At 40.5% G+C, this 12402-nt stretch overlaps 1 protein-coding gene across 13 annotated transcripts in view; it reads right to left on the bottom strand.

Annotated features, from left to right (window-relative positions):
* Window positions 1-12402, bottom strand: part of mbnl2 (muscleblind-like splicing regulator 2) — a 90606-nt gene that overhangs the window by 69020 nt on the left and 9184 nt on the right. For all 13 annotated transcript variants that reach the window (XM_061985058.1, XM_061985063.1, XM_061985069.1 and 10 more), the window contains exon 2: window positions 474-1174. In XM_061985058.1, coding sequence (XP_061841042.1) covers window positions 474-647 — 174 coding nt within the window. In that variant the 5' untranslated portion in view covers window positions 648-1174. The remainder of the gene's footprint in view (window positions 1-473; window positions 1175-12402) is intronic.

Genomic DNA, 12402 nt, shown 5'->3' with positions numbered 1-12402 from the left:
CTAAGCATGTCAGCCACAAAATAATAGCTCAATTATTGGTTTTGCAAGTGAAATATTACAAAATTGGTAACATTCATGTTGTTTGTGCCTTGTGTGTTCGTTGACAAGGAACCAAGACTAGAAGTCTCAGAACAACTAGAAGAGAAAAAATGTGCACCTACCAACACAAATGATGGCGACAAGGCATGGTAACTTTAGACAAACACACTGAAGAAAATCCCACATGCATACCAGTGGTGACAGTGAACATGACAACAGACATCCCTGACCTTTAGTTTCATAGGTCAGAATGAACTGCTAACTGCGGTACGGTATCGGGGTAATTTGGCCATCCAACAGCGAACACCAGCCGACCATTTGGAAATCAAAAATCTAACTCTTTCTGCTTTGTTTACTATGCATTCCTTAAAAATCATTTTGTAGTGTGATAGTAAATATAACATTGTTAAACATGATAAAAGGAAAGTGTTTACCTTTAAAGAGTCAAAACAGGCAATCACTCTCCCGTTTTCCACCTGGCAGCTTTTAGGTGGATGGGCAAATTTGCACTCTTCATCACTGCGTGAACAAGTCCCTCTCTGAAACTGCCGACACACTTCCAAGGTCAGCCATTTTGTGTCACGAATGGAAGCAATGTTCAGAGCCATGTCAGCGTCGCTAGCTGGTTTGTAGCACACTTGGTTTCAGGAGGCAGCACGTCTTCGGAGGAGCTTGTACAGGATTCCAGGAAAAACAAATAATGTTTGCAGCTAAAAAACCTGCCGAAAAACTTGCTTCAGCTAAGTGGATGACTTGTCGTTGCAGACAGCAAAGTGGCGGTAATGAACTTGCAGTCTTGTTTGTGAGCAGTACACGGGACTACAATGCTGTTGCGAAATTTGTCACTTAAACAGTGTTCATCACTCTGCAAGAACCAAGTTCAAACCTCTGGCCAAGCAGAGGAAGCATTCTCAGAGATGAGTTCAGTTGGTTTTCCCTAAGTCTCCAAAATGTCCAAAAGTGAATAAACTGATATAGACAGGAAAAAGCAATATTCTGAAGTTTAGAGTTAAGGGCTTAAAGCAAGCGTTTCTGAGCGTCCTGTCTCGACTGCAGATGGACTCAGGAAATCTTCAAAACTTTCACAGATCTTCAAGTAGGGATGCTGTCTCACAAGGCACTTTCTATCACCAATCTGGAGTGGAAAAGAGAACAACATAAATAGAATGAAAATGTTGCATGTGTGATCTGCTTTAAGGCATTTATCTCTTTTGGCTAGTATAAAATATAAGTCAGTCAATAAGCAATGTACTTCAAGACAAAAAATCAATGGTAGAAATCTCCTTAATGTGAGATGTTGGACAAGACAAGATCTCGGGGTCCAACCCACCTTGAAGAAAGAAAAATGGTCGGCAGGACGGCAAGACCAGAGGTTACTAATTGTTTTCTGTCATACCCCCCTCGATACATTTTTCCACGCTGAAACAAGGCCAACAGTGCTTTATTTACTGTTATGGTGCTGTACTCACACAATGGCCGACCTGAAAAAATAAGTCTAGTGCAGGGATCTCCAAACTTTTTTATTCGGGGGCTACATTGGGCTGAAATAATTTTAACTTTTTAAGGTCAAGGCAAGTGTTGCCTTAAAGGAGGGCTCATATTTTAGGGCACCAAGGCAAGTTAGAAGGTCACCAAGGCAAACATTATTTACTTTTGAGGCAGGAGATATATATATATATATACATATATATATAGTGTTCATGTATGAGATCTAGGGCTGCCAATTATGGCCAAAGTAATAATTAAGATTATTGTTATCAATATTGGAATCATGATTACTGATTGTTAAGTAAAGCAGTGTTAGGGTGTGAACGTAACACTATCATGTCATTTGTAATGTCTAATAAAAAGACTATAGATAAACGTTATCCATATATGTATAGACAAATATTAGGTTTTTTATTCTTTAATAACATCAACTTGTCAGCTTTTTGTCATTACATGATGTCTTTATCTCTATTTTTACATTTTGATAGAGAGTTTTTATTTTTTTATTTTTTTTAAGTTATGTACATCATGTAGATGATGTGTCGGGACAGATCCATTATGAGTTTGAGCAGAAATATGTCGTATAGGAATTAACTATGCACAATAACACATTAACACAATTATGTCACATGATTGATTTTTTAAGTGACATGAAAAAAAACACAAGTAATGTAAACAAAACCTGGTTTTTACTTCTTGATATCAAAATAAAACACAAAGCATTTTGGCTAATTATGATGAAGTTTAATAAACAAGCTTTTTTCTTCTCCAACGCCTCTTTAGTGTTTCAGTACAACAGTTTGGCCAACAAAAAAAATCGAATAATCAATCTTCACCATCTGCGTTCAGTTCGATGAGATAACAAAACATTTTAGCCAGTATTGATGTTATTTGAACACTGATACAGTTTGCAGTTAAATAAAGGAGGAGTGAACATCCCAGTAAACAAAGTAAAGACTTTATAAACAAGTTGTGACAACGTTCACGACACATCACCTGCTGCAAAACATCAAATAGTTTTCCCCTTCGATGTATACTTTTAGTGTGGGGACAAGTGTCTCCAATATTGTCCACACCTGTCTCCATCTAAACACAGCAGTGTGCTCTTAAACGCACGGCAGTAGCGAGGGAAAATGACGTTACACCAAGCGCATGGCTCCGTTTAATCCGAGGGGAAATCTCCGCAGCAAAGTCGGTGTCGTTAGTCGGCCATTAATATCAAGCCAAACGACGCTGGTGCGCATGCGTCTGACTTCATGTTGCCAAAAATGCATTTATAAATGACGGTTTTTCGGTCATTAAAAAATTAAACGGTATTACTAACCGTCTGGAATTTGATCACAAATTATCATTATACCGTTTACTGTTACACCCCTTGTCCAAGTAAAAAGTCAAGGGCGGTCATGGCATGTTCTTGCTTCAAATGTTGGTAAATTTTTGGGGCATTACGGCAAATGACGAGGGCGGTAGCGGCAAATGCCGCGGTGCCACAGTAAAATTTGAGCGCTGTATATATATATATATATATATATATATATATATATATATATATATATATATATATATATATATATATATATATATATATATATATATATATATATATATATCTATATATATATATATATATATATATATATATATATATATATATATATAGTAGGGGTGTAACGGTACACAAAAATTTCGGTTCGGTACGTACCTCGGTTTAGAGGTCACGGTTCGGTTCATTTTCGGTACAGTAAGAAAACAACAAAATACAAATTTTTTGGTTATTTATTTACCAAATTTGTAAACAATGGCTTTATCCTTTTAACATTGGGAACACTATAATAATTCTGCCCACATTAATCAACATTAAACTGCCTCAAGTTGTTGCTCAGATTAAATAAAATGACAAAACTTTTCTTATACATATAAAAAGTGCAACATTAAACAGTTTCAAGTGAACTCATCATGCTTAATTTATTACAGCATTTGGGAAGCCTGTAGTTGCTTTTATTATGTAAATGTTATATTTTTATCAACATGTGATAGCCGGGACCCTGCCATTCAAAACTAGGCTGCTCCATTACTAATGATTAATGTAACTATAGCTGAAAAAGTAGTACAATAGCAATAGGAGAGACTATTCATCCCTGAACACCATGGAGTTCATGTCGGCTTAATGATGCAGTTACATTATTATATCAACTATCAGAGACAGAAACTCTTCATTTAACATTACCGGTATGTCCTTTTTTGCTGCTTCAACACAGCTCAATCAACACAGAAAAAGGTAAAGTGAAATAACAGACAGACAATGCTTTGCGGTCCGTAACAAACACACACACACACACACTGCAAAATGAGCTAACGTTACGCTAAAAGCTAATTAGCCTTCACTTCAAGCCAGAACTGTGAGCGAGCTGAAGCTGCCGTTTATGTTTTTAGAACGTCAACGGGCTCATAGTGATGTTACTAGTAGTTGACTGGGAGGTGTTTATTATCATTTGGGGAGAGTTCGCTGCCTGATGCTTACCTGCTAAACATCTACCTGCTCATCACGAGCACTGACACCATGCGCTCTGAATACGCACTGCTGATTGGCTGTTACCGCTATGAATACGCACTGCTGATTGGCTGTTACTGCTCTGCATGTAACCAATCAGATGGTTGTGTGGGTGGGACAATGCTGGGTGCTGTGTAGAGTACTGACAGAGACAGAGGCAGAACGAAGCAATATACACCCCCGCTACCTCCAAACCACCCCGCCCCCCCCCACATACACACACCTTGTAGCATACCGGAAGAGTTAGTGCTGCAAAGGGTTCTGGGTATTTGTTCTGTTGTGTTTATGTTGTGTTACTGTGCGGATGTTCTCCCGAAATGTGTTTGTCATTCTTGTTTGGTGTGGATTCACAGTGTGGCGTATATTTCTAACAATGTTAAAGGTTTTTATACTGGTACCCTCAGTGTAACCTGTATCGCTGAAGATCAAGTATGCGTTGCATTCACTTCTGTGTGCGTGCCAAAGCCGCACGTATTATATACCTGAGCCAGCACTCGTTGGACTGGACGAAAAGGGGACGTTACAATTCTCGGGAGGGGCATTGAAATTTGGGAGTCTCCTGGGAAGTTTGGCAAGTATGAGAATTAGCGGTGTACCGCGGCACCGCCGCTGTATATAATTGGCGGGCCAGCTCTAGTGTTAATTTGATATCACCTCACGGGCCAAGTGAAATTACACGGCGGGCCAAATTTGGCCCGCGGGCCAGAGTTTGACACCCATGTGCTAGAGAATGAAGAGTGCTTACTGCGCACGTCAACATCTCCATTCGGTGCCACAAGCCCACACCATCAAAATGCCGAGGCAAACATTTCCAGATCAACATCATATGAAAAAAAGAGTCGACAACAAAAGGACATAATGTCCGCAGGAACCTACCACATAGCGAAGGACGAACACTATTTGATTTCCTATTATGCAGCTCATTTTTATTTGACACTTATTGAAATATATTGTATGACATCATGTTTTTAAACTATTGTAGTGGCGTTCTGTACAAAAAGTGCACTTTAATTTAGTGTTGTTTTGATAGGTCATCTTAGTGACACCATGCAAATGTCAGACAATCTTGCACTTTCTGTTTTGGAAATGACATGAATGTTTGTGCCACTGCTTAATAACTGTTTAATAAATACAGTTTTGGTAAATTGACTTAGTTGTGATTTCCTTCTCTGCCTGAAAGTTTAAAATGAGCTTATATTAATGCAGTATGAACAAGAATGTTTTAATGTAGACACATAGAATCATCATACTGGTGTGATTATATGTATCAAGTGTTCATTCAAGGCTAAGGCAAAATATCAAAATATATATCGTGTATCGCGATATGGCCTAAAAATATCGAGATATTAACAAAAGGCCATATCGCCCAGCCCTACCGTACAGTGTGGCCGCCGGCTGGCAATACTTTAAGCAACAGATATGAATGAGTAGATAGACGACACACGTTTTTGAGACGCAAGTTTGTGGCGACTGGGGCCAAAGTGTCTGAACATTCTGTGGTTTTAGAAGGCACAAAAATTAACTCCAGGATGCCTGCTCATCAAATATGGATGTTTTGTTTATCTTGTCACTTAGCAGGCAGCTGCAGTTTTCATGTGCTATCTAGTCTTCCATATATATATACATATGCCACCGAAAAAACGGAAATGACGCAATAAAGCATACATAAGTAGCCAATGGAGGAGCCTTCTAGACAAATTATTAATATTATTAATAATTAAATGTACTACATTTACAATATATAATAATAGTATACACTATATTACCAATATACAATATAATACTAGTAATTAGTAAAACAATATATTACCAATATACAATATAATATTTGTAATTAGTAAAACAATATAATAAATATAGATGTGTAAATAATCGGTTTATAATTAAATCATAGCCCCTGAATCATAATCGTAATTGAAACGTGAGGTGCCCAAAGATTCCCACCTCTATAAACATAACTAAAAAGTATGGTCTCCAGATTCCCACACTGGTAAACCCAAGACTATGTATGCAACGTCATGTTTCCCAATTTTTTATTGATCCTTGCCTCTGATTCTTCCTTTGTTTTTCTTTTCATTCCTGTCAAAAACTTCCCTTTCTCTGTCAGTTCTGTAAACTGATGTTCCAGTGTACTTTGGTCACTTGGTTTAACAAGCCCCCTGTTGATTGGTTTGAGCACTGCCACCACCTAGGTGGCTGCTTGTGTAATGTTCAAGCATGAATAAAGAACCACACTGAAAACCTGCCCTCCACGCACCCTCTGAAACCTCACAGCGACCCCCCAGGGGGTTCCGCCCCACTTTTTGAGAAGCACTGACCTAGCCAATAGAAAACTGCACAGCGCAGCACTATTCCGGGCCACTGTCCAGAAGTCAAAGAGTGACCGAGACAGATGCATATGCCAGTGCCAGACTTTCACTTTGACACCGTCCAGTGTCCTATTATATCCACTTGTTCCCCAGAGTCAAAACTAGAAGTGGGGTATTCTCTCAGGACACTCACGCTTGTCTGTGGTTATTTTCTAGGGACAGATGATTGGACAATTGCTGGAGCAACAATCATAGAGCATATGTAATACAATACTAAACTACTGGACAAAAAAAATTGGTAGGCACATCTGGAAAAGTTTCTGGCTAAACAGGGATCAGAGAAACACAGGCTAGGGACACCACACAGACACTTTTTACAGAAACACTGTAAAAACATGAACCTTTGGTTAAAATAGACCTTTTATAAACATGTAATACGTTTTGTACTGTAAAAATACCTAACTGTTATTTAGCTAGAACAAATTGGATTCCCAGCCAGTACAATAGGTTTAGTAAGCAGATTCTGCATGAAAAGCCTCCATCCATCCATCCATCCATTTTCTATACCGCATGTCTTCAGTTGGGACGGGTAAGCTGGAGCCTGCACACGGGACTGGTCGCCAGCCAATTACAGGGCAGGTATTAACAAACAACCCTTCACACATTACCATTACACATTGCCATTAACAGGTTTGTTTTTGTAATTTGGGAGGAATGTGGAATACCCGGAGATAAAACATGCAAACCCCACACAGAGATGCCCAAACAGTGATTCGAAACTAGATCGCTTGACTGTGCAGCCAACATGCTAACCACTAAGCTACTGTGGGCCACCCAAAAAAACCTTAGCTATAAAAATTGTTGAAACATGACTCACTATGATGGCCCCCTGATAGGAGAAAAAAGAGAAGATGAGTAGCATTTGAATGCAGAAGCTGGTATAAACTAAGTTTAGGGATACTTGTAATCTCAATAATACTATTAAGAGAAGAAACAAATCTTTTTTACTAATTATTTTGAAAGACAATATAGATCTGACAGAACCTGGAGAAATATGGTTGACACAGTCTTGTTAGATCTGGATTAAGCTTAAGTGTGCAACCATTAATTTAAACAAAAATTTGCTGCTTACAAATTAATCCTCATGTTTTTCCAGGCGGAAAGGCACATGCGCACAGGAAGAGAAAAATGGTTGCTGCCAGTGCAACAACACCGTGATCAAAAACATCGAAACTATGGAAACATTTCACCTTATACATGTCAAAGATACAAATTATTTGCTCAATTTGCAAAGCTGAACTTGATTTTTACGGCAGTATGTTTCTGATGCAGGAACATTTAAAGCAGAGGCATTTCAAAGATCTGGAGGATGCGGTCTCCAATTCTCCTCAATAAAGTAGTTAACTTGTAATCCAGTAACAACGGAGAGACAGTGTTGTGTGAGACATAAATATAACTGTCATTTTAGCTAAAGTAATAATAATAATAGATTAGATTGTTACAGCGTTTTTCTAGACACCCAAAACGCTTTACAGAGAACTGAGAAACCCATCATTCATACACTATCGAACCTGGATCCCTCGAATTGCTGGCACAGACGCTCTACCATCTGAGCCAAGCCATCCAAGTATACCTGTGGTCAGGTTTCGAAAAACATCATCACAAAATACACTTCTTTTTGAGGAAGCTTGTTAGTTGCAGCCCTAGTTAAGCTTCTGTGCCCATCTTTAGTTTACACATATATTTTAGTTTAGATGGGTCAACTTTTTGTAGATTTGGCCCTAAATAGCTGTAATACTCTATTTATACTTTGAGTAATTAATTTACTTACTTTATGCCTATCGTCATACAGAATAGTAATATTTTTCTAAGTAGGTGAAACAGGCAAACCTCTTTTTTGAAATAGTCCAATAACCCCACACTGCTCCAGATAATTGTCTAACAAACCCTGTCCCACTTTAGCTGTTATCATAGCTAACGAGACAAGAAGCTTTTCGGCCAGATCATAAAAAAGAGTGGCTCCCCTCTCCAAGGCAGGATTCAATTTCACACCATTTCCCCACGGAGGGGGCCAATCACTTTGGAAGAGACAGTCAGGTGGAAATCATGCCAGATTTGACCTTTACCAATTAAACCCTTCTTATTTTTAGAAGTCATAAGGACTCTTAAATCAAGCTAGCCTACTTTGTCAAAATGTATGAGGAGAAAACAGTGTCATTTCTCTCCCCCTTCTCACTGTGATAATTTGGTCTTCCTAAAATGATCTAGTTGTGGCCTTGAGCCAAAGCCATCACTAATCATTGTTTAGTTTGGCGGAGGACGATAAGGGTCACAAAATGTAGAGAGAAAAACTCTCATTCCCGATGAAAAACAGACTTGACTTGAACTACTCCAGTGCACGCACTGGTAGGGATGGGTGAATACCTTTTTTTTAACCGATAATGGATCAATAGCTTTTAAATTTTGCAATATTAAATTACAAGGCCAGCACTGTGGTAAAGGGGTGTGCGTGTGACTCACAATAGGAAGGTCATGGGTTCGATCCCCGGGGCACTGTGTTTTTCTGTGTGGAGTTTGCATGTTCTCCCTGTGATTGCGGGTACTCCGGCTTCCTACAAACCTACAAATACATGTACCCAGGGATAGGTGTGGCAAAACAAAATAAACTGAGGGACTTAGCTGAGATAGGCTCCAGCGCCCCCCGCGACCCCAAAGGGAATAAGCGGTAGAAAATGGATGGATGGATGGACTTACTTAACCTGACTCTTGCCAGGTCCTTGTAGTTCGCTGAGCTCCACACAAGGATCTGGGCTCGAGGACAATGCAAACTCCTTCAAGATAGCAAAAAATAATGAACCAATCAGGATCGCTGGGCGGGACTTCATAGATGTGACGTAGCACCGAAGCGACTGTTTGATTCAAACAACAATGGCGGCATGCAGCAAGGAGTCGTGTGCTGACATTGATTCTGCTATTGCAACTGTTTTGTCGAATCTATCGAATAGTCCATTCATCCATCTTCTTCCACTTTTCCGAGGTCGGGTCGCGGGGACAACAGCCTAAGCAGAGAATCCCAGACTTCCCTCTCCCCAGCCACTTCGTCCAGCTCCTCCCGGGGGATCCCGAGGCGTTCCCAGGCCAGCCGGGACAGATGGTCTTCCCAACATGTCCTGGGTCTTCCCCATGGCCTCCTACCGGTCGGGTAGGGAGGCGTTCGGGTGGCATCCTGACCATTTGCCTGAACCACCTCATCTGGCTCCTCTCGATGTGGAGGAGCAGCGGCTTTACTTTGAGCTCCTCCCGGATGACAGAGCTTCTCACCCTATCTCTAAGGGAGAGCCCAGCCACCCGGCGGAGGAAGCTCATTTCGGCCGCTTGTACCCGTGATCTTGTCCTTTCGGTCATAACCCAAAGCTCATGAACATAGGTGAGGATGGGAACGTAGATCGACCGGTAAATTGAGAGCTTTGCCTTCTTCACCACAACGGATCGATACAGCGTCCGCATTACTGAAGACGCCGCATATCGAATATTAACTATTTAAAAGATGAACAGAGAATTTTTCGCTCTGTCGTTATTCAATATGTCGGCTGTTCTGTTTTGGATTTCCCAGCGTCGCACTCATCAGCGTCACGGGTTGATTTTGATGTGAGTGGTTGAAGTAGCACGTCATTCAAGGTAACGGACAAGTGGTTTATCCAATCACATACAATGATTTTTTTACAAGGCCCCGCCTTCTGAAATACATCTCCTATTGAGAAGTCCCAGATCCTTGTGTAGAGCTCAGCGAACTACGAGGATCTGGCGAGAGTCAGGTTAGGACTTACTAGCATTATGACCAGAATCCTCATGTTACATCTTACGTAGCGAACAAAATAATGGTCTAAGAAAAATAGCTAATATATTACTGTTATTATTATTTTGCACTTAAGGAAACAATACCTAATGCAATATGCAGTGTTGGAAGGTTGCAGAACCAGTAAAATTTCACTTGCAATTTATTTCTCACTTCCAAATTGAGGAGTTTAAGTACCTCGGGGTCTTGTTCACGAGTGAGGGAAGACTGGATCATAAGATCGATAGGCGAATCAGTGCAGCGTCTGCAGTGATGCGGACACTGTATCGGTCCGCCGTGGTGAAGAAGGAGCTAAGCCGAAAGGCAAATCTCTCAATTTATCGGTTGATCTACGTCCCTATTCTCACCTATGGTCAGTAGCTTTGGGTTATGACCGAAAGGACAAGATCACGGCTACAAGCGGCTGCTGTCAGGTGGCGGGGCTCTCCCTTAGAGTTAGGGTGAGGAACTCCTTCATTCGGGAGGGGCTCAGAGTAAAGCCGCTGCTCCTCCACATTGAGAGGAGCCAGATGAGGTGGTTCGGGCATCTGGTCAGAATGTTCCCCGAACCGGTAGGAGATTACGGGGAAGACCCAGGACACGTTGGAGAGACTATGTCTCCCAGCTGGCCTGGGAACACCTTGGGATCTCCCGGGAAGAGCTGCACGAAGTAGCTGGGGAGAAGGAAGTTTGGGCTTTTCTTCTCGACCCGATTTCAAATAAGCAGAAGAAGATGTATGGATGGAGTTCCAAATTGCACTCTTGAGACTTCAGACAGTCTTGTTTACAAGTCGGGTTTAAATTGTCAAATTTACAAGTTTACACTTGAAACTGTTGAAATTGTTTAAAAAAAAAAAAAAAAAAGTGCATTTGTAATTGTAACATAGTTGAGATATTTTGAAATAGAATTGAAACCTGATTAATCGATTCAAAACCTTATGAATCAAAATTTAATGATTTACTGTATGAAATTGGCCATGATATCCAGCCCTAGTGTGAAGTGCACACAGCTTTGGTTTAGTCTGGCTAGACAGGTCCAGGGCCTTGGACACTATAAACTTATCTTGGCTTAGCCTAGCTCAGCTTGTGCTACTGTAGCCTGTCTTAGTTTATTTATGCAGAGCTTAGCTGGTGTTATTTCAACAGAACGCAAAAATAATGGTAGGAAAGGACAACACCATGTTTTGATCTCAGAGATTACCACACTCATGCCAGGAAGGCAATGCTATGAGATGCATATTGGATGAGTGAATATTCAATTATATGGGAAGCATTAAAATTTATGTGATGTGATGACACTAATAAAGCTGTTTACAGTGGGTAATGTTTTACTTGTGAAGAACTAAATTTCAAAGCCAAAACTAATGTTTAGTATGGTGTCATCAGTAGGGTTGACAGACAGGCTAACCTATTAGAGGACAGAGATGTGAAGAAAAGCACCACAGTACTGGACTTTATGGATTACTGACGCTTACTAAAGCCAGCTGGCAAGGGCATTATCTTACTAGTCTGCTTAATTGTATGAGAGTCAGCGGGACTAGAGCGTCTCGAGTGAAAGTCATTGGCTTGACCTCCGATTACCTTGTATGTAACCCATTAGTTTGGTATCTGTGTATTCTGTGATGTGTGTTGCTTTTTATTTTAGCTGCTTTTGCTGGTTGTGAGTCAGCGGGGCTGGAGCATCTCGAGTGAAAGTCATTGGCTTGACCTCCGAATACCTTGTATGTAACCCATTAGTTTGGTATCTGTGTATTCTGTGATGTGTGTTGCTGTTTATTTTAGCTGACTTTGCTGGTTGTGAGCTTTGTGACGTTTACTTTAGCAGAGGCCAGGTACTGCCAGCACAATTAAACCAGGAGGCTGCATTTCCACTTATTACCACTTTCTTCTGGAAAATCACTGCCATGGAGTCATTTGCGTGGCAAAGAGGAACAAGTGTTCAATGTTATTCAAGGCTGGGAAGAATGGACCACATTGTCAAGGAGAAATAAGAACATTTCCTATGTGTAATGGAAATTCAAGGTACCTTGTAACACAAGATTGAATGTCCCTTTTCTTCGAGCAAGCGTCACCCAGATTTCTAGGTGACATCATTGGCTTGTTTGCCGAAAAAATATTATTTTCCACGTTTCCTTCTTTTAGAGAATAACAGAGCAGGGCTATAGCTTGCGGTCCAACAG

This window comes from Nerophis lumbriciformis, linkage group LG23 (assembly GCF_033978685.3).
Source record: "Nerophis lumbriciformis linkage group LG23, RoL_Nlum_v2.1, whole genome shotgun sequence".
NCBI classification, from domain to species: Eukaryota; Metazoa; Chordata; class Actinopteri; order Syngnathiformes; family Syngnathidae; genus Nerophis; species Nerophis lumbriciformis.
The sequence above is the reverse complement of the archived record's forward strand: the minus strand, read 5'-3'. Positions and strand labels throughout refer to the sequence as shown.